Below are 25524 nucleotides of genomic sequence, written 5' to 3'. Positions count from 1 at the left end.
ACTGAAAGTACCAAAAATAGTGTCAACTGCGCCACATAAAAATAGACAGCCCGATGTAAATAGACAGCCCGATGTAAATAGACAGCCCGATGTAAATAGACAGCCCGATGTAAATAGACAGCCCGATGTAAATAGACAGCCCGATGTAAATAGACCTGTCACAAACATATCGTGTACACAGTAATGATGACAACGGGCGTACGAATGGGGAACATTCTGAGAGGGTCTGAACTTTATACTTTATGCTCTGTTGCCAAAAACCTGCGATAACTTTACCTTGCCGTGAGTGCAGTCACGTGGGGCTTTAGTGACCCCTTGTGGTCACTATCCTATAATCCCAAATCATGCTATCTATACCTGTATATACCTTATCCCCTCTCATGCTATCTATACCTGTATATACCCCATCCCCTCTCATGCTATCTATACCTGTATATACCTAATACCTTCATGTTATCTATACCTGTATATACCTTATCCTCTCTCATGCTATCTATACCTGTATATACCCCATCCCCTCTCATGCTATCTATACCTGTATATACCTAATCCCTTCATGTTATCTATACCTGTATATACCTTATCCTCTCTCATGCTATCTATACCTGTATATACCTTATCCTCTCTCATGCTATCTATACCTGTATATACCCCATCCCCTCTCATGCTATCTATACCTGTATATACCTCATCCCCTCTCATGCTATCTAAACCTGTATATACCTAATCCCTTTATGTTATCTATACCTGTATATACCTTATCCCCTCTCATGCTATCTATACCTGTATATACCTTATCCCCTCTCATGTTATCTATACCTGTATATACCTTATCCCCTCTCATGCTATCTATACCTTATCCCCTCTCATGCTATCTATACCTGTATATACCTCATCCCCTCTCGTGCTATCTATACCTGTATATACCTTATCCCCTCATGTTATCTATACCTGTATATACCTTATCCCCTCTCATGCTATCTATACCTGTATATACCTTATCCCCTCTCATGCTATCTATACCTGTATATACCTTATCCCCTCTCATGTTATCTATACCTGTATATACCTAATCCCCTCATGTTATCTATACCTGTATATACCTTATCCCCTCTCATGCTATCTATACCTGTATATACCTTATCCCCTCATGTTATCTATACCTGTATATACCTTATCCCCTCTCATGCTATCTATACCTGTATATACCTTATCCCCTCTCATGTTATCTATACCTGTATATACCTAATCCCCTCATGTTATCTATACCTGTATATACCTTATCCCCTCTCATGTTATCTATACCTGTATATACCTTATCCCCTCTCATGCTATCTATACCTGTATCATACTATCTATACCTGTATATACTGTATCCGCCTCATACTATCTATACATACACACCTTATCTCCTTCATACTATCTATACCTATATATACACTTTATCCCCTCATACTATCTATATCCCTTATCCCCCTCATACTATCTATACCTATATATACACTTTATCCCCTCATACTATCTATACCCCTTATCCCCCTCATACTATCTATACCTATATATACACTTTATCCCCTCATACTATCTATATCCCTTATCCCCCTCATACTATCTATACCTATATACGCCTTATCCCCCTCATACTATCTATACCTATATACAGTGGTTGACAAATCACCAAAAAATCTACTCGCCACACAAAAAAATCTACTCGCCACCTAGTACCAAACGTGTGCTGCTTGGGCCAATATTTACTCGCCCGGGGGTTAAATCCACTCGCCTGGGGCGAGCAAATGTATAGGTTTGTCGAACACTGCCTATATATACACTTTATCCCCTCATACTATCTATACCCCTTATCCCCCTCATACTAGCTATACCTATATATACATTGTATCCCCCTTATACGATCTATACCTGTATATACACCTTATCTTCTCTCATGCTATCTATACCTGTATATACCTTATCCCCTCTCATGCTATCTATACCTGTAAATACCTTATACCCCCTCATACTAGCTATACCTTATCCCCCCCTCATGCTATCTATACCTGTATATACCTTATACCCTCTCATTCTATCTAGACCTGTATATACCTTATCCCCTCTCATGCTATCTATACCTTATCCCCTCTCATGCTATCTATACCTGTATATACCTTATCCCCTCTCATGCTATCTACACCTGTATATACCTTATCCCCCTCATACTATCAATACCTGTATATACCTTATACCCCCTCATGCTATCTATACCTGTATATACCTTATACCCCCTCGTACCATCTACATTATACCTGTATATACCTTATACGCCTTCCTGCTCTTTATACCTGTATATACCCTACCCACCGCTCAAACTGCCCTCATGCTCTCTACACCTGTATATACCTTACACCCCCTCATGCTAACCTGTATACACATGGCCTCTCCCCACCCTCGGCTCCTGATGATCTTACTGGTTTTACTGGGGGGTTTCAGAGCTTCTGTCTCTGGGAGACTGGTATCCACATGGACCATCAGGTGAGTGAGTCTGCGCACACGCGAGTTAAAGATGGAGGCTCGGGACCTGGTGAGGCCGGAAACCTGCGTGTTCTCCAGGTACTTCGTGAGGAGCCAACAGAGGGGGCTCACTCCTCCGGGGTCTGAAACAAGAGAAGGGATAGAGGGGTCACTGCCCCGGGGTCTGAGAGCAGAGCAGGGACAGAGGGGTCACTTTACTGGGGCCTGTAATGGGAGGTTAAAAGTTTGAAACAAAAGAGGTGATTGAAGACCATCCTAAAAGGTCTCTAATAAGAAAGACTGGGAGCAGGTTACCCATCCTAGTTCTGATAAAGGGAGGTAGAGGACCACCTAGCAGGGCCTGTAATGAGAGGGGCTAGAGGACCACACTGCAGGAACTATAATAAGTGAGGATAGAGGACCACCTAGCAGGGGCTATAATGAGAGGGGCTAGGGGACCACACTGCAGGAACTATAATAAGTGAGGATAGAGGACCACCTGCAGGGCCTGTAATGAGAAGGGCTAGAGGACCACACTGCAGGAACTATAATAAGTGAGGATATAGGACCACCTTGCAGTTCCTGTAATGAGAGGGGCTAGAGGACCACACTGCAGGAACTATAATAAGTGAGGATAGAGGACCACCTTGCAGTTCCTGTAATGAGAGAGGCTAGAGGACCCCACTGCAGGAACTATAATAAGTGAGGATAGAGGACCACCTGCAGGGCCTGTAATGAGAGGGGCTAGAGGACCACACTGCAGGAATTATAATAAGTGAGGATAGAGGACCACCTAGCAGGGCCTTTAATGAGAGAGGCTAGAGGACTACACTGCAGGAACTATAATAAGTGAGGATAGAGGACCACCTTGCAGGGCCTGTAATGAGAGGGGCTAGAGGACCACACTTCAGGAACTATAATAAGTGAGGATAGAGGAACACCTTGCAGTTCCTGTAATGAGAGGGGCTAGAGGACCACACTGCAGGAACTATAATAAGTGAGGATAGAGGACCACCTTGCAGTTCCTGTAATGAGAGGGGCTAGAGGACCCCACTGCAGGAACTATAATAAGTGAGGATAGAGGAACACCTTGCAGTTCCTGTAATGAGAGGGGCTAGAGGACCACACTGAAGGAACTATAATAAGTGAGGATACAGGACCACCTGCAGGGCCTGTAATGAGAGGGGATAGAGAACCACACTGCAAGAACTATAAGTGAGGATAGAGGACCACCTGCAGGGCCTGTAATGAGAGGGGCTAGAGGACCACACTGCAGGAACTATAAGAAGTGAGGATAGAGGACCACCTAGCAGGGCCTTTAATGAGAGAGGCTAGAGGACCACACTGTAGGGTCTATAAGAGAAAGAGAGAGCACCCTATGGGGCTGTAATAAGAGGGTAGGTCACCCATCCTGGTTCTGATAGAGGGAGGACCATCCTGCGGGATCTGTAATAGGAGAGTGGAGAGCAGAGTACCCTGCAGGATTTGTAATGAGCGAGGGGAAGTGACACTCATTCTGGGCCTAATAGCTATAGGATAGAGGACACACAAACTCAGTGGCGAGACCCAATAACTGATGGAGTCCCTCATCCGTCCCTTGTTTCAGAAGGATATACAGAAGGAAACGGGGTGGGGGCTCTTATGGGGCAGTCGCAGGTCCTATTGAAGGTGCAAAATGTAAACGCTATTAATACTCATTCCCCAGCTTCCCCCGGTACCTGGGGTAGTTATGCTCTGCACCACGGGGGCAATTAACGCCTCCCAGCACATCCGTCCTAAAGCCTGAGCCGCCTCGTCATCGGGCAGGAAACGCTCAGCGAACTCCTGCTCATGTGACAGAGCTCTGTTCAACCTGCAGTAACACAATGACACACCACGTCACAACATAACACAACATACAATGCTCATGGGACAGAGCTCTGTTCAACCTGCAGTAACACAATGACACACCACGTCACAACATACAATGCTCATGGGACAGAGCTCTGTTCAACCTGCAGTAACACAATGACACACCACGTCACAACATACAATGCTCATGGGACAGAGCTCTGTTCAACCTGCAGTAACACAATGACACACCACGTCACAACATACAATGCTCATGGGACAGAGCTCTGTTCAACCTGCAGTAACACAATGACACACCACGTCACAACATACAATGCTCATGGGACAGAGCTCTGTTCAACCTGCAGTAACACAATGACACACCACGTCACAACATACAATGCTCATGGGACAGAGCTCTGTTCAACCTGCAGTAACACAATGACACACCACGTCACAACATACAATGCTCATGTGACAGAGCTCTGTTCAACCTGCAGTAAAACAATGACACACCACGTCACAACATACAATGCTCATGGGACAGAGCTCTGTTCAACCTGCAGTAACACAATGACACACCACGTCACAACATACAATGCTCATGGGACAGAGCTCTGTTCAACCTGCAGTAACACAATGACACACCACGTCACAACATACAATGCTCATGTGACAGAGCTCTGTTCAACCTGCAGTAACACAATGACACACCACGTCACAACATACAATGCTCATGGGACAGAGCTCTGTTCAACCTGCAGTAACACAATGACACAATGACACACCACGTCACAACATACAACGCTCATGGGACAGAGCTCTGTTCAACCTGCAGTAACACAATGACACAATGACACACCACGTCACAACATACAATGCTCATGGGACAGAGCTCTGTTCAACCTGCAGTAACACAATGACACAATGACACACCACGTCACAACATACAATGCTCATGGGACAGAGCTCTGTTCAACCTGCAGTAACACAATGACACACCACGTCACAACATACAATGCTCATGTGACAGAGCTCTGTTCAACCTGCAGTAACACAATGACACACCACGTCACAACATACAATGCTCATGTGACAGAGCTCTGTTCAACCTGCAGTAACACAATGACACACCACGTCACAACATACAACGCTCATGGGACAGAGTTCTGTTCAACCTGCAGTAACACAATGACACACCACGTCACAACATACAACGCTCATGGGACAGAGCTCTGTTCAACCTGCAGTAACACAATGACACACCACGTCACAACATACAACGCTCATGGGACAGAGCTCTGTTCAACCTGCAGTAACACAATGACACACCACGTCACAACATACAATGCTCATGGGACAGAGCTCTGTTCAACCTGCAGTAACACAATGACACACCACGTCACAACATACAATGCTCATGGGACAGAGCTCTTTTCAACCTGCAGTAACACAATGACACACCACATCACAACATACAAATACCACACATTGGTGTATGTATCGCAACTTAACGACAGGTGCAGATTGGTCATTTGGACCCTGCGGTACTGTGTCAGTGTATGAGGGACATTTGGACCCTGCGGTACTGTGTCAGTGTATGAGGGACATTTGGACTCTGCGGTACTGTGTCAGTGTATGAGGGACATTTGGACCCTGCGGTACTGTGTCAGTGTATGAGGGACATTTGGACTCTGCGGTACTGTGTCAGTGTATGAGGGACATTTGGACTCTGCGGTACTGTGTCAGTGTATGAGGGACATTTGGACCCTGCGGTACTGTGTCAGTGTATGAAGGACATTTGGACCCTGCGGTACTGTGTCAGTGTATGAGGGACATTTGGACTCTGCGGTACTGTGTCAGTGTATGAGGGACATTTGGACTCTGCGGTACTGTGTCAGTGTATGAAGGACATTTGGACTCTGCGGTACTGTGTCAGTGTATGAAGGACATTTGGACTCTGCGGTACTGTGTCAGTGTGTGAGGGACATTTGGACCCTGCGGTACTGTGTCAGTGTATGAGGGACATTTGGACCCTGCGGTACTGTGTCAGTGTGTGAGGGACATTTGGACCCTGCAGTACTGTGTCAGTGTATGAGGGACATTTGGACCCTGCGGTACTGTGTCAGTGTGTGAGGGACATTTGGACTCTGCGGTACTGTGTCAGTGTATGAGGGACATTTGGACCCTGCAGTACTGTGTCAGTGTATGAGGGACATTTGGACCCTGCGGTACTGTGTCAGTGTATGAGGGACATTTGGACTCTGCGGTACTGTGTCAGTGTGTGAGGGACATTTGGACCCTGCGGTACTGTGTCAGTGTATGAGGGACATTTGGACCCTGCGGTACTGTGTCAGTGTGTGAGGGACATTTGGACTCTGCGGTACTGTGTCAGTGTGTGAGGGACATTTGGACTCTGCGGTACTGTGTCAGTGTATGAAGGACATTTGGACCCTGCGGTACTGTGTCAGTGTATGAGGGACATTTGGACTCTGCGGTACTGTGTCAGTGTGTGAGGGACATTTGGACCCTGCGGTACTGTGTCAGTGAATGAGGGACATTTGGAACCTGCGGTACTGTGTCAGTGTATGAGGGACATTTGGACCCTGCGGTACTGTGTCAGTGTATGAGGGACATTTGGACCCTGCGGTACTGTGTCAGTGTATGAGGGACATTTGGACCCTGCGGTACTGTGTCAGTGTATGAAGGACATTTGGACCCTGCGGTACTGTGTCAGTGTATGAGGGACATTTGGACTCTGCGGTACTGTGTCAGTGTATGAAGGACATTTGGACTCTGCGGTACTGTGTCAGTGTATGAGGGACATTTGGACCCTGCGGTACTATGTCAGTGTATGAGGGACATTTGGACTCTGCGGTACTGTGTCAGTGTATGAGGGACATTTGGACCCTGCGGTACTGTGTCAGTGTATGAGGGACATTTGGACCCTGCGGTACTGTGTCAGTGTATGAGGGACATTTGGACCCTGCGGTACTGTGTCAGGGTATGAGGGACATTTGGACTCTGCGGTACTGTGTCAGTGTATGAGGGACATTTGGACCCTGCGGTACTGTGTCAGTGTATGAGGGACATTTGGACCCTGCGGTACTGTGTCAGTGTATGAGGGACATTTGGACCCTGCGGTACTGTGTCAGTGTATGAAGGACATTTGGACCCTGTGGTACTGTGTCAGTGTATGAAGGACATTTGGACCCTGCGGTACTGTGTCAGTGTATGAAGGACATTTGGACTCTGCGGTACTGTGTCAGTGTATGAGGGACATTTGGACCCTGCGGTACTGTGTCAGTGTATGAAGGACATTTGGACCCTGCGGTACTGTGTCAGTGTATGAAGGACATTTGGACTCTGCGGTACTGTGTCAGTGTATGAAGGACATTTGGACCCTGCGGTACTGTGTCAGTGTATGAAGGACATTTGGACTCTGCGGTACTGTGTCAGTGTATGAGAGACATTTGGACTCTGCGGTACTGTGTCAGTGTATGAAGGACATTTGGACTCTGCGGTACTGTGTCAGTGTATGAGGGACATTTGGACTCTGCGGTACTGTGTCAGTGTATGAGGGACATTTGGACCCTGCGGTACTGTGTCAGTGTATGAGGGACATTTGGACCCTGCGGTACTGTGTCAGTGTATGAAGGACATTTGGACCCTGCGGTACTGTGTCAGTGTATGAGGGACATTTGGACCCTGCGGTACTGTGTCGGTGTATGAGGGACATTTGGACCCTGCGGTACTGTGTCAGTGTATGAGGGACATTTGGACCCTGCGGTACTGTGTCAGTGTATGAGGGACATTTGGACCCTGCGGTACTGTGTCAGTGTGTGAGGGACATTTGGACTCGATATTAGTGACATATTACACAGTTACAGATGTGCAGGCCTCTATGCAGCACGATATAAGTGACATATTACACAGAGTTACAGATGTGCGGGACTCTATGCAGCACGATATAAGTGACATATTACACACAGATACAGATGTGCGGGCCTCTATGCAGCACGATATAAGTGACATATTACACAGTTACAGATGTGCAGGCCTCTATGCAGCACGATATAAGTGACATATTACACACAGATACAGATGTGCATGCCTCTATGCAGCACGATATAAGGGACATATTACACAGAGTTACAGATGTGCAGGACTATATGCAGCACGATATAAGTGACATATTACACACAGATACAGATGTGCGGGCCTCTATGCAGCACGATATAAGGGACATATTACACAGAGTTACAGATGTGCAGGACTATATGCAGCACGATATAAGTGACATATTACACAGAGTTACAGATGTGCATGCCTCTATGCAGCACGATATAAGTGACATATTACACAGTTACAGATGTGCAGGCCTCTATGCAGCACGATATAAGTAACATATTACACAGTTACAGATGTGCGGGCCTCTATGCAGCACGATATAAGTGACATATTACACAGTTACAGATGTGCGGGCCTCTATGCAGCACGATATAAGTGACATATTACACACAGTTACAGATGTGCGGGCCTCTATGCAGCACGATATAAGTGACATATTACACAGTTACAGATGTGCAGGCCTCTATGCAGCACGATATAAGTGACATATTACACACAGTTACAGATGTGCGGGCCTCTATGCAGCACGATATAAGTGACATATTACACAGTTACAGATGTGCAGGCCTCTATGCAGCACGATATAAGTGACATATTACACAGTTACAGATGTGCAGGCCTCTATGCAGCACGATATAAGTGACATATTACACAGATACAGATGTGCAGGCCTCTATGCAGCACGATATAAGTGACATATTACACAGATACAGATGTGCAGGCCTCTATGCAGCACGATATAAGTGACATATTACACAGTTACAGATGTGCGGGCCTCTATGCAGCACGATATAAGTGACATATTACACAGATACAGATGTGCAGGCCTCTATGCAGCACGATATAAGTGACATATTACACACAGATACAGATGTGCAGGCCTCTATGCAGCACGATATAAGTAACATATTACACAGTTACAGATGTGCAGGCCTCTATGCAGCACGATATAAGTGACATATTACACACAGTTACAGATGTGCAGGCCTCTATGCAGCACGATATAAGTGACATATTACACAGTTACAGATGTGCAGGACTCTATGCAGCACGATATAAGTGACATATTACACAGTTACAGATGTGCATGCCTCTATGCAGCACGATATAAGTGACATATTACACACAGTTACAGATGTGCAGGCCTCTATGCAGCACGATATAAGTGACATATTACACAGTTACAGATGTGCAGGCCTCTATGCAGCACGATATAAGTGACATATTACACAGAGTTACAGATGTGCAGGCCTCTATGCAGCACGATATAAGGGACATATTACACACAGTTACAGATGTGCAGGCCTCTATGCAGCACGATATAAGGGACATATTACACACAGTTACAGATGTGCAGGCCTCTATGCAGCACGATATAAGGGACATATTACACAGATACAGATGTGCAGGACTCTATGCAGCACGATATAAGTGACATATTACACAGTTACAGATGTGCGGGCCTCTATGCAGCACGATATAAGTGACATATTACACAGTTACAGATGTGCAGGCCTCTATGCAGCACGATATAAGTGACATATTACACACAGTTACAGATGTGCGGGACTCTATGCAGCACGATATAAGTGACATATTACACAGTTACAGATGTGCAGGCCTCTATGCAGCACGATATAAGTGACATATTACACAGTTACAGATGTGCGGGCCTCTATGCAGCACGATATAAGTGACATATTACACAGATACAGATGTGCGGGCCTCTATGCAGCACGATATAAGTGACATATTACACACAGTTACAGATGTGCGGGACTCTATGCAGCACGATATAAGTGACATATTACACAGTTACAGATGTGCAGGCCTCTATGCAGCACGATATAAGTGACATATTACACAGTTACAGATGTGCGGGCCTCTATGCAGCACGATATAAGTGACATATTACACAGTTACAGATGTGCAGGCCTCTATGCAGCACGATATAAGTGACATATTACACAGTTACAGATGTGCAGGCCTCTATGCAGCACGATATAAGTGACATATTACACAGTTACAGATGTGCAGGCCTCTATGCAGCACGATATAAGTGACATATTACACACAGTTACAGATGTGCAGGCCTCTATGCAGCACGATATAAGTGACATATTACACACAGATACAGATGTGCAGGCCTCTATGCAGCACGATATAAGTGACATATTACACAGTTACAGATGTGCAGGCCTCTATGCAGCACGATATAAGTGACATATTACACACAGTTACAGATGTGCAGGCCTCTATGCAGCACGATATAAGGGACATATTACACACAGATACAGATGTGCAGGCCTCTATGCAGCACGATATAAGTGACATATTACACAGTTACAGATGTGCAGGCCTCTATGCAGCACGATATAAGTGACATATTACACAGTTACAGATGTGCAGGCCTCTATGCAGCACGATATAAGTGACATATTACACAGTTACAGATATGCGGGCCTCTATGCAGCACGATATAAGTGACATATTACACAGATACAGATGTGCGGGCCTCTATGCAGAACGATATAAGTGACATATTACACAGTTACAGATGTGCAGGCCTCTATGCAGCACGATATAAGTGACATATTACACACAGTTACAGATGTGCAGGCCTCTATGCAGCACGATATAAGTGACATATTACACACAGTTACAGATGTGCGGGCCTCTATGCAGCACGATATAAGTGACATATTACACACAGTTACAGATGTGCAGGCCTCTATGCAGCACGATATAAGTGACATATTACACAGATACAGATGTGCAGGCCTCTATGCAGCACGATATAAGTGACATATTACACAGTTACAGATGTGCAGGCCTCTATGCAGCACGATATAAGTGACATATTACACAGATACAGATGTGCGGGCCTCTATGCAGAACGATATAAGTGACATATTACACAGTTACAGATGTGCAGGCCTCTATGCAGCACGATATAAGTGACATATTACACACAGTTACAGATGTGCAGGCCTCTATGCAGCACGATATAAGTGACATATTACACAGTTACAGATGTGCAGGCCTCTATGCAGCACGATATAAGTGACATATTACACACAGTTACAGATGTGCAGGCCTCTATGCAGCACGATATAAGTGACATATTACACAGTTACAGATGTGCAGGCCTCTATGCAGCACGATATAAGTGACATATTACACACAGTTACAGATGTGCGGGCCTCTATGCAGCACGATATAAGTGACATATTACACACAGTTACAGATGTGCAGGCCTCTATGCAGCACGATATAAGTGACATATTACACACAGTTACAGATGTGCGGGCCTCTATGCAGCACGATATAAGTGACATATTACACACAGTTACAGATGTGCAGGCCTCTATGCAGCACGATATAAGTGACATATTACACAGTTACAGATGTGCGGGCCTCTATGCAGCACGATATAAGTGACATATTACACACAGTTACAGATGTGCAGGCCTCTATGCAGCACGATATAAGTGACATATTACACACAGTTACAGATGTGCAGGCCTCTATGCAGCACGATATAAGTGACATATTACACAGATACAGATGTGCGGGCCTCTATGCAGAACGATATAAGTGACATATTACACAGTTACAGATGTGCAGGCCTCTATGCAGCACGATATAAGTGACATATTACACACAGTTACAGATGTGCAGGCCTCTATGCAGCACGATATAAGTGACATATTACACAGTTACAGATGTGCAGGCCTCTATGCAGCACGATATAAGTGACATATTACACACAGTTACAGATGTGCAGGCCTCTATGCAGCACGATATAAGTGACATATTACACACAGTTACAGATGTGCAGGCCTCTATGCAGCACGATATAAGTGACATATTACACAGTTACAGATGTGCGGGCCTCTATGCAGCACGATATAAGTGACATATTACACAGAGTTACAGATGTGCGGGCCTCTATGCAGCACGATATAAGTGACATATTACACAGTTACAGATGTGCGGGCCTCTATGCAGCACGATATAAGTGACATATTACACAGTTACAGATGTGCGGGCCTCTATGCAGCACGATATAAGTGACATATTACACACAGTTACAGATGTGCAGGCCTCTATGCAGCACGATATAAGTGACATATTACACAGTTACAGATGTGCAGGCCTCTATGCAGCACGATATAAGTGACATATTACACAGTTACAGATGTGCAGGCCTCTATGCAGCACGATATAAGTGACATATTACACAGTTACAGATGTGCAGGCCTCTATGCAGCACGATATAAGTGACATATTACACAGAGTTACAGATGTGCAGGCCTCTATGCAGCACGATATAAGTGACATATTACACACAGTTACAGATGTGCAGGCCTCTATGCAGCACGATATAAGTGACATATTACACAGTTACAGATGTGCGGGCCTCTATGCAGCACGATATAAGTGACATATTACACACAGTTACAGATGTGCAGGCCTCTATGCAGCACGATATAAGTGACATATTACACAGAGTTACAGATGTGCAGGCCTCTATGCAGCACGATATAAGTGACATATTACACACAGTTACAGATGTGCAGGCCTCTATGCAGCACGATATAAGTGACATATTACACAGTTACAGATGTGCGGGCCTCTATGCAGCACGATATAAGGGACATATTACACACAGTTACAGATGTGCAGGCCTCTATGCAGCACGATATAAGTGACATATTACACACAGTTACAGATGTGCGGGCCTCTATGCAGCACGATATAAGTGACATATTACACTGTTACAGATGTGCGGGCCTCTATGCAGCACGATATAAGTGACATATTACACAGTTACAGATGTGCGGGCCTCTATGCAGCACGATATAAGTGACATATTACACACAGTTACAGATGTGCAGGCCTCTATGCAGCACGATATAAGTGACATATTACACAGTTACAGATGTGCGGGCCTCTATGCAGCACGATATAAGTGACATATTACACACAGTTACAGATGTGCGGGCCTCTATGCAGCACGATATAAGTGACATATTACACAGATACAGATGTGCGGGCCTCTATGCAGCACGATATAAGTGACATATTACACAGTTACAGATGTGCATGCCTCTATGCAGCACGATATAAGTGACATATTACACAGATACAGATGTGCGGGCCTCTATGCAGCACGATATAAGTGACATATTACACACAGTTACAGATGTGCAGGCCTCTATGCAGCACGATATAAGTAACATATTACACACAGTTACAGATGTGCAGGCCTCTATGCAGCACGATATAAGTGACATATTACACACAGTTACAGATGTGCGGGCCTCTATGCAGCACGATATAAGTGACATATTACACACAGTTACAGATGTGCAGGCCTCTATGCAGCACGATATAAGTAACATATTACACACAGTTACAGATGTGCAGGCCTCTATGCAGCACGATATAAGTAACATATTACACACAGTTACAGATGTGCAGGCCTCTATGCAGCACGATATAAGTGACATATTACACAGTTACAGATGTGCAGGCCTCTATGCAGCACGATATAAGGGACATATTACACACAGATACAGATGTGCAGGCCTCTATGCAGCACGATATAAGTGACATATTACACAGTTACAGATGTGCGGGCCTCTATGCAGCACGATATAAGTGACATATTACACAGTTACAGATGTGCAGGCCTCTATGCAGCACGATATAAGTGACATATTACACAGTTACAGATGTGCGGGACTCTATGCAGCACGATATAAGTGACATATTACACACAGTTACAGATGTGCAGGCCTCTATGCAGCACGATATAAGTGACATATTACACACAGATACAGATGTGCAGGCCTCTATGCAGCACGATATAAGTGACATATTACACACAGTTACAGATGTGCAGGCCTCTATGCAGCACGATATAAGGGACATATTACACAGAGTTACAGATGTGCAGGCCTCTATGCAGCACGATATAAGTGACATATTACACACAGATACAGATGTGCAGGCCTCTATGCAGCACGATATAAGTGACATATTACACAGTTACAGATGTGCGGGCCTCTATGCAGCACGATATAAGTGACATATTACACAGTTACAGATGTGCAGGCCTCTATGCAGCACGATATAAGTGACATATTACACACAGTTACAGATGTGCAGGCCTCTATGCAGCACGATATAAGTGACATATTACACAGTTACAGATGTGCAGGCCTCTATGCAGCACGATATAAGTGACATATTACACACAGTTACAGATGTGCAGGCCTCTATGCAGCACGATATAAGTGACATATTACACACAGTTACAGATGTGCGGGCCTCTATGCAGCACGATATAAGGGACATATTACACACAGTTACAGATGTGCAGGCCTCTATGCAGCACGATATAAGGGACATATTACACACAGTTACAGATGTGCAGGCCTCTATGCAGCACGATATAAGTGACATATTACACAGTTACAGATGTGCAGGCCTCTATGCAGCACGATATAAGGGACATATTACACACAGATACAGATGTGCAGGCCTCTATGCAGCACGATATAAGTGACATATTACACAGTTACAGATGTGCGGGCCTCTATGCAGCACGATATAAGTGACATATTACACAGTTACAGATGTGCAGGCCTCTATGCAGCACGATATAAGTGACATATTACACACAGATACAGATGTGCAGGCCTCTATGCAGCACGATATAAGGGACATATTACACAGAGTTACAGATGTGCAGGCCTCTATGCAGCACGATATAAGTGACATATTACACACAGTTACAGATGTGCAGGCCTCTATGCAGCACGATATAAGGGACATATTACACAGATACAGATGTGCAGGCCTCTATGCAGCACGATATAAGTGACATATTACACACAGTTACAGATGTGCAGGCCTCTATGCAGCACGATATAAGTGACATATTACACAGTTACAGATGTGCAGGCCTCTATGCAGCACGATATAAGTGACATATTACACAGATACAGATGTGCAGGCCTCTATGCAGCACGATATAAGTGACATATTACACAGTTACAGATGTGCGGGCCTCTATGCAGCACGATATAAGTGACATATTACACACTGTTACAGATGTGCGGGCCTCTATGCAGCACGATATAAGTGACATATTACACAGTTACAGATGTGCAGGCCTCTATGCAGCACGATATAAGTGACATATTACACAGTTACAGATGTGCAGGCCTCTATGCAGCACGATATAAGTGACATATTACACAGTTACAGATGTGCAGGCCTCTATGCAGCACGATATAAGTGACATATTACACACAGTTACAGATGTGCGGGCCTCTATGCAGCACGATATAAGTGACATATTACACAGTTACAGATGTGCGGGCCTCTATGCAGCACGATATAAGTGACATATTACACAGTTACAGATGTGCAGGCCTCTATGCAGCACGATATAAGTGACATATTACACACAGTTACAGATGTGCAGGCCTCTATGCAGCACGATATAACTGACATATTACACACAGTTACAGATGTGCAGGCCTCTATGCAGCACGATATAAGTGACATATTACACACAGTTACAGATGTGCAGGCCTCTATGCAGCACGATATAAGTGACATATTACACACAGATACAGATGTGCGGGCCTCTATGCAGCACGATATAAGTGACATATTACACAGATACAGATGTGCAGGCCTCTATGCAGCACGATATAAGTGACATATTACACTGTTACAGATGTGCGGGCCTCTATGCAGCACGATATAAGTGACATATTACACACAGTTACAGATGTGCAGGCCTCTATGCAGCACGATATAAGTGACATATTACACACAGATACAGATGTGCATGCCTCTATGCAGCACGATATAAGTGACATATTACACTGTTACAGATGTGCGGGCCTCTATGCAGCACGATATAAGTGACATATTACACACAGTTACAGATGTGCAGGCCTCTATGCAGCACGATATAAGTGACATATTACACACAGTTACAGATGTGCAGGCCTCTATGCAGCACGATATAAGTGACATATTACACACAGTTACAGATGTGCAGGCCTCTATGCAGCACGATATAAGTGACATATTACACAGTTACAGATGTGCAGGCCTCTATGCAGCACGATATAAGTGACATATTACACAGATACAGATGTGCGGGCCTCTATGCAGCACGATATAAGTGACATATTACACAGATACAGATGTGCAGGCCTCTATGCAGCACGATATAAGTGACATATTACACAGATACAGATGTGCGGGCCTCTATGCAGCACGATATAAGTGACATATTACACAGATACAGATGTGCGGGCCTCTATGCAGCACGATATAAGTGACATATTACACAGATACAGATGTGCGGGCCTCTATGCAGCACGATATAAGTGACATATTACACACAGTTACAGATGTGCAGGCCTCTATGCAGCACGATATAAGTGACATATTACACACAGATACAGATGTGCGGGCCTCTATGCAGCACGATATAAGTGACATATTACACACAGATACAGATGTGCAGGCCTCTATGCAGCACGATATAAGTGACATATTACACTGTTACAGATGTGCGGGCCTCTATGCAGCACGATATAAGTGACATATTACACTGTTACAGATGTGCGGGCCTCTATGCAGCACGATATAAGTGACATATTACACAGTTACAGATGTGCAGGCCTCTATGCAGCACGATATAAGTGACATATTACACAGATACAGATGTGCGGGCCTCTATGCAGCACGATATAAGTGACATATTACACACAGTTACAGATGTGCAGGCCTCTATGCAGCACGATATAAGTGACATATTACACACAGTTACAGATGTGCAGGCCTCTATGCAGCACGATATAAGTGACATATTACACACAGATACAGATGTGCAGGCCTCTATGCAGCACGATATAAGTGACATATTACACAGTTACAGATGTGCAGGCCTCTATGCAGCACGATATAAGTGACATATTACACAGTTACAGATGTGCAGGCCTCTATGCAGCACGATATAAGTGACATATTACACAGAGTTACAGATGTGCAGGCCTCTATGCAGCACGATATAAGTGACATATTACACACAGTTACAGATGTGCAGGCCTCTATGCAGCACGATATAAGTGACATATTACACAGTTACAGATGTGCGGGCCTCTATGCAGCACGATATAAGTGACATATTACACAGTTACAGATGTGCAGGCCTCTATGCAGCACGATATAAGTGACATATTACACAGTTACAGATGTGCAGGCCTCTATGCAGCACGATATAAGTGACATATTACACAGTTACAGATGTGCAGGACTCTATGCAGCACGATATAAGTGACATATTACACAGAGTTACAGATGTGCAGGCCTCTATGCAGCACGATATAAGTGACATATTACACAGTTACAGATGTGCAGGCCTCTATGCAGCACGATATAAGTGACATATTACACTGTTACAGATGTGCGGGCCTCTATGCAGCACGATATAAGTGACATATTACACACAGTTACAGATGTGCAGGCCTCTATGCAGCACGATATAAGTGACATATTACACAGTTACAGATGTGCAGGCCTCTATGCAGCACGATATAAGTGACATATTACACAGTTACAGATGTGCAGGCCTCTATGCAGCACGATATAAGGGACATATTACACAGTTACAGATGTGCGGGCCTCTATGCAGCACGATATAAGTGACATATTACACAGTTACAGATGTGCAGGACTCTATGCAGCACGATATAAGTGACATATTACACAGTTACAGATGTGCGGGCCTCTATGCAGCACGATATAAGTAACATATTACACAGATACAGATGTGCGGGCCTCTATGCAGCACGATATAAGTGACATATTACACACAGTTACAGATGTGCAGGCCTCTATGCAGCACGATATAAGTGACATATTACACAGTTACAGATGTGCAGGACTCTATGCAGCACGATATAAGTGACATATTACACACAGTTACAGATGTGCAGGCCTCTATGCAGCACGATATAAGGGACATATTACACAGATACAGATGTGCGGGCCTCTATGCAGCACGATATAAGTGACATATTACACAGTTACAGATGTGCGGGCCTCTATGCAGCACGATATAAGTGACATATTACACAGTTACAGATGTGCAGGCCTCTATGCAGCACGATATAAGTGACATATTACACACAGTTACAGATGTGCAGGCCTCTATGCAGCACGATATAAGTGACATATTACACAGTTACAGATGTGCAGGCCTCTATGCAGCACGATATAAGTGACATATTACACACAGATACAGATGTGCAGGCCTCTATGCAGCACGATATAAGTGACATATTACACAGAGTTACAGATGTGCAGGCCTCTATGCAGCACGATATAAGTGACATATTACACACAGATACAGATGTGCAGGCCTCTATGCAGCACGATATAAGTGACATATTACACAGTTACAGATGTGCAGGACTCTATGCAGCACGATATAAGTGACATATTACACAGTTACAGATGTGCAGGCCTCTATGCAGCACGATATAAGTGACATATTACACACAGTTACAGATGTGCAGGCCTCTATGCAGCACGATATAAGAGACATATTACACAGATACAGATGTGCGGGCCTCTATGCAGCACGATATAAGTGACATATTACACAGTTACAGATGTGCAGGACTCTATGCAGCACGATATAAGTGACATATTACACACAGATATAGATGTGCAGGCCTCTATGCAGCACGATATAAGTGACATATTACACACAGTTACAGATGTGCAGGCCTCTATGCAGCACGATATAAGTGACATATTACACAGTTACAGATGTGCAGGCCTCTATGCAGCACGATATAAGTGACATATTACACAGTTACAGATGTGCAGGACTCTATGCAGCACGATATAAGTGACATATTACACAGTTACAGATGTGCAGGCCTCTATGCAGCACGATATAAGTGACATATTACACAGTTACAGATGTGCAGGACTCTATGCAGCACGATATAAGTGACATATTACACAGTTACAGATGTGCAGGCCTCTATGCAGCACGATATAAGTGACATATTACACAGTTACAGATGTGCAGGCCTCTATGCAGCACGATATAAGGGACATATTACACAGATACAGATGTGCGGGCCTCTATGCAGCACGATATAAGTGACATATTACACACAGTTACAGATGTGCAGGCCTCTATGCAGCACGATATAAGTGACATATTACACACAGTTACAGATGTGCAGGCCTCTATGCAGCACGATATAAGTGACATATTACACACAGATACAGATGTGCGGGCCTCTATGCAGCACGATATAAGTGACATATTACACAGTTACAGATGTGCAGGCCTCTATGCAGCACGATATAAGTGACATATTACACAGTTACAAATGTGCAGGACTCTATGCAGCACGATATAAGTGACATATTACACAGTTACAGATGTGCAGGCCTCTATGCAGCACGATATAAGTGACATATTACACACAGTTACAGATGTGCAGGCCTCTATGCAGCACGATATAAGGGACATATTACACAGATACAGATGTGCGGGCCTCTATGCAGCACGATATAAGTGACATATTACACACAGATACAGATGTGCAGGCCTCTATGCAGCACGATATAAGTGACATATTACACAGTTACAGATGTGCAGGCCTCTATGCAGCACGATATAAGTGACATATTACACAGAGTTACAGATGTGCAGGCCTCTATGCAGCACGATATAAGTGACATATTACACAGTTACAGATGTGCAGGCCTCTATGCAGCGCGATATAAGTGACATATTACACACAGTTACAGATGTGCAGGCCTCTATGCAGCACGATATAAGTGACATATTACACAGTTACAGATGTGCGGGCCTCTATGCAGCACGATATAAGTGACATATTACACAGTTACAGATGTGCAGGCCTCTATGCAGCACGATATAAGTGACATATTACACACAGTTACAGATGTGCGGGCCTCTATGCAGCACGATATAAGGGACATATTACACAGAGTTACAGATGTGCAGGCCTCTATGCAGCACGATATAAGTGACATATTACACACAGTTACAGATGTGCGGGCCTCTATGCAGCACGATATAAGTGACATATTACACACAGATACAGATGTGCAGGCCTCTATGCAGCACGATATAAGTGACATATTACACACAGATACAGATGTGCAGGCCTCTATGCAGCACGATATAAGGGACATATTACACAGTTACAGATGTGCGGGCCTCTATGCAGCACGATATAAGTGACATATTACACAGATACAGATGTGCAGGCCTCTATGCAGCACGATATAAGTGACATATTACACAGTTACAGATGTGCAGGCCTCTATGCAGCACGATATAAGTGACATATTACACACAGTTACAGATGTGCGGGCCTCTATGCAGCACGATATAAGTGACATATTACACACAGTTACAGATGTGCGGGCCTCTATGCAGCACGATATAAGTGACATATTACACACAGTTACAGATGTGCATGCCTCTATGCAGCACGATATAAGTGACATATTACACACAGATACAGATGTGCGGGCCTCTATGCAGCACGATATAAGTGACATATTACACAGTTACAGATGTGCAGGCCTCTATGCAGCACGATATAAGTGACATATTACACACAGTTACAGATGTGCAGGCCTCTATGCAGCACGATATAAGTGACATATTACACACAGTTACAGATGTGCAGGCCTCTATGCAGCACGATATAAGTGACATATTACACAGAGTTACAGATGTGCAGGCCTCTATGCAGCACGATATAAGGGACATATTACACAGATACAGATGTGCGGGCCTCTATGCAGCACGATATAAGTGACATATTACACAGATACAGATGTGCAGGCCTCTATGCAGCACGATATAAGTGACATATTACACACAGTTACAGATGTGCAGGCCTCTATGCAGCACGATATAAGGGACATATTACACAGTTACAGATGTGCGGGCCTCTATGCAGCACGATATAAGTGACATATTACACAGATACAGATGTGCAGGCCTCTATGCAGCACGATATAAGTGACATATTACACAGTTACAGATGTGCGGGCCTCTATGCAGCACGATATAAGTGACATATTACACAGTTACAGATGTGCGGGCCTCTATGCAGCACGATATAAGTGACATATTACACAGTTACAGATGTGCGGGCCTCTATGCAGCACGATATAAGGGACATATTACACAGTTACAGATGTGCAGGCCTCTATGCAGCACGATATAAGTGACATATTACACAGTTACAGATGTGCGGGCCTCTATGCAGCACGATATAAGTGACATATTACACACAGTTACAGATGTGCGGGCCTCTATGCAGCACGATATAAGTGACATATTACACAGTTACAGATGTGCAGGCCTCTATGCAGCACGATATAAGTGACATATTACACACAGTTACAGATGTGCAGGCCTCTATGCAGCACGATATAAGTGACATATTACACAGTTACAGATGTGCAGGCCTCTATGCAGCACGATATAAGTGACATATTACACAGAGTTACAGATGTGCAGGCCTCTATGCAGCACGATATAAGGGACATATTACACAGATACAGATGTGCGGGCCTCTATGCAGCACGATATAAGTGACATATTACACAGATACAGATGTGCAGGCCTCTATGCAGCACGATATAAGTGACATATTACACACAGTTACAGATGTGCAGGCCTCTATGCAGCACGATATAAGGGACATATTACACAGTTACAGATGTGCGGGCCTCTATGCAGCACGATATAAGTGACATATTACACAGATACAGATGTGCAGGCCTCTATGCAGCACGATATAAGTGACATATTACACAGTTACAGATGTGCGGGCCTCTATGCAGCACGATATAAGTGACATATTACACAGTTACAGATGTGCGGGCCTCTATGCAGCACGATATAAGTGACATATTACACAGTTACAGATGTGCAGGCCTCTATGCAGCACGATATAAGTGACATATTACACAGTTACAGATGTGCGGGCCTCTATGCAGCACGATATAAGGGACATATTACACAGTTACAGATGTGCAGGCCTCTATGCAGCACGATATAAGTGACATATTACACAGTTACAGATGTGCGGGCCTCTATGCAGCACGATATAAGTGACATATTACACACAGTTACAGATGTGCGGGCCTCTATGCAGCACGATATAAGTGACATATTACACACAGATACAGATGTGCAGGCCTCTATGCAGCACGATATAAGTGACATATTACACACAGATACAGATGTGCAGGCCTCTATGCAGCACGATATAAGTGACATATTACACAGTTACAGATGTGCAGGCCTCTATGCAGCACGATATAAGTGACATATTACACAGAGTTACAGATGTGCAGGCCTCTATGCAGCACGATATAAGGGACATATTACACACAGTTACAGATGTGTGGGCCTCTATGCAGCACGATATAAGTGACATATTACACAGTTACAGATATGCAGGCCTCTATGCAGCACGATATAAGGGACATATTACACACAGTTACAGATGTGCAGGCCTCTATGCAGCACGATATAAGGGACATATTACACAGAGTTACAGATGTGCGGGCCTCTATGCAGCACGATATAAGTGACATATTACACACAGTTACAGATGTGCAGGCCTCTATGCAGCACGATATAAGGGACATATTACACACAGTTACAGATGTGCGGGCCTCTATGCAGCACGATATAAGTGACATATTACACAGTTACAGATGTGCGGGCCTCTATGCAGCACGATATAAGTGACATATTACACAGAGTTACAGATGTGCAGGCCTCTATGCAGCACGATATAAGTAACATATTACACACAGTTACAGATGTGCGGGCCTCTATGCAGCACGATATAAGTGACATATTACACAGTTACAGATGTGCGGGCCTCTATGCAGCACGATATAAGTGACATATTACACAGATACAGATGTGCAGGCCTCTATGCAGCGCGATATAAGTGACATATTACACAGAGTTACAGATGTGCAGGCCTCTATGCAGCACGATATAAGTGACATATTACACACAGATACAGATGTGCGGGCCTCTATGCAGCACGATATAAGTGACATATTACACAGATACAGATGTGCGGGCCTCTATGCAGCACGATATAAGTGACATATTACACAGATACAGATGTGCGGGCCTCTATGCAGCACGATATAAGTGACATATTACACACAGTTACAGATGTGCAGGCCTCTATGCAGCACGATATAAGTGACATATTACACACAGATACAGATGTGCAGGCCTCTATGCAGCGCGATATAAGTGACATATTACACACAGATACAGATGTGCGGGCCTCTATGCAGCACGATATAAGTGACATATTACACAGTTACAGATGTGCAGGCCTCTATGCAGCACGATATAAGTGACATATTACACACAGATACAGATGTGCAGGCCTCTATGCAGCACGATATAAGTGACATATTACACACAGTTACAGATGTGCGGGACTCTATGCAGCGCGATATAAGTGACATATTACACAGAGTTACAGATGTGCAGGCCTCTATGCAGCACGATATAAGTGACATATTACACAGTTACAGATGTGCAGGCCTCTATGCAGCACGATATAAGTGACATATTACACACAGTTACAGATGTGCGGGCCTCTATGCAGCACGATATAAGTGACATATTACACAGTTACAGATGTGCGGGCCTCTATGCAGCACGATATAAGTGACATATTACACACAGTTACAGATGTGCAGGCCTCTATGCAGCACGATATAAGTGACATATTACACAGAGTTACAGATGTGCAGGCCTCTATGCAGCACGATATAAGTGACATATTACACAGTTACAGATGTGCGGGCCTCTATGCAGCACGATATAAGTGACATATTACACACAGTTACAGATGTGCATGCCTCTATGCAGCACGATATAAGTGACATATTACACAGTTACAGATGTGCAGGCCTCTATGCAGCACGATATAAGTGACATATTACACACAGTTACAGATGTGCAGGCCTCTATGCAGCACGATAAAAGTGACATATTACACAGTTACAGATGTGCAGGCCTCTATGCAGCACGATATAAGTGACATATTACACAGAGTTACAGATGTGCGGGCCTCTATGCAGCACGATATAAGGGACATATTACACAGAGTTACAGATGTGCAGGCCTCTATGCAGCACGATATAAGTGACATATTACACACAGTTACAGATGTGCGGGCCTCTATGCAGCACGATATAAGTGACATATTACACAGTTACAGATGTGCAGGCCTCTATGCAGCACGATATAAGTGACATATTACACAGTTACAGATGTGCAGGCCTCTATGCAGCACGATATAAGTGACATATTACACACAGTTACAGATGTGCGGGCCTCTATGCAGCACGATATAAGTGACATATTACACACAGTTACAGATGTGCAGGCCTCTATGCAGCACGATATAAGTGACATATTACACACAGTTACAGATGTGCGGGCCTCTATGCAGCACGATATAAGTGACATATTACACAGTTACAGATGTGCAGGCCTCTATGCAGCACGATATAAGTGACATATTACACAGTTACAGATGTGCAGGCCTCTATGCAGCACGATATAAGTGACATATTACACACAGTTACAGATGTGCGGGCCTCTATGCAGCACGATATAAGTAACATATTACACAGTTACAGATGTGCAGGCCTCTATGCAGCACGATATAAGTGACATATTACACAGTTACAGATGTGCGGGCCTCTATGCAGCACGATATAAGTGACATATTACACACAGTTACAGATGTGCAGGCCTCTATGCAGCACGATATAAGTGACATATTACACACAGTTACAGATGTGCGGGCCTCTATGCAGCACGATATAAGTGACATATTACACAGTTACAGATGTGCAGGCCTCTATGCAGCACGATATAAGTGACAT

The 25524-nt window shown here is 44.2% G+C and overlaps 1 protein-coding gene across 1 annotated transcript in view; it reads right to left on the bottom strand.

Moving 5' to 3' along the window:
* The window catches only part of LOC142486400 (cullin-9-like), a 144234-nt gene that overhangs the window by 24907 nt on the left and 93803 nt on the right, over positions 1-25524 (bottom strand). Inside the window, exons 11-12 of the mRNA XM_075584994.1 lie at positions 4224-4357; positions 2463-2648 (exon numbers count right to left, since the gene is read on the bottom strand). Of these exons, the coding sequence (XP_075441109.1) occupies positions 2463-2648; positions 4224-4357 (320 nt within the window). The remainder of the gene's footprint in view (positions 1-2462; positions 2649-4223; positions 4358-25524) is intronic.

The sequence above is a fragment of the Ascaphus truei genome, unplaced genomic scaffold (genome assembly GCF_040206685.1).
Source record: "Ascaphus truei isolate aAscTru1 unplaced genomic scaffold, aAscTru1.hap1 HAP1_SCAFFOLD_841, whole genome shotgun sequence".
Taxonomy (NCBI): domain Eukaryota; kingdom Metazoa; phylum Chordata; class Amphibia; order Anura; family Ascaphidae; genus Ascaphus; species Ascaphus truei.
The sequence above is the reverse complement of the archived record's forward strand: the minus strand, read 5'-3'. Positions and strand labels throughout refer to the sequence as shown.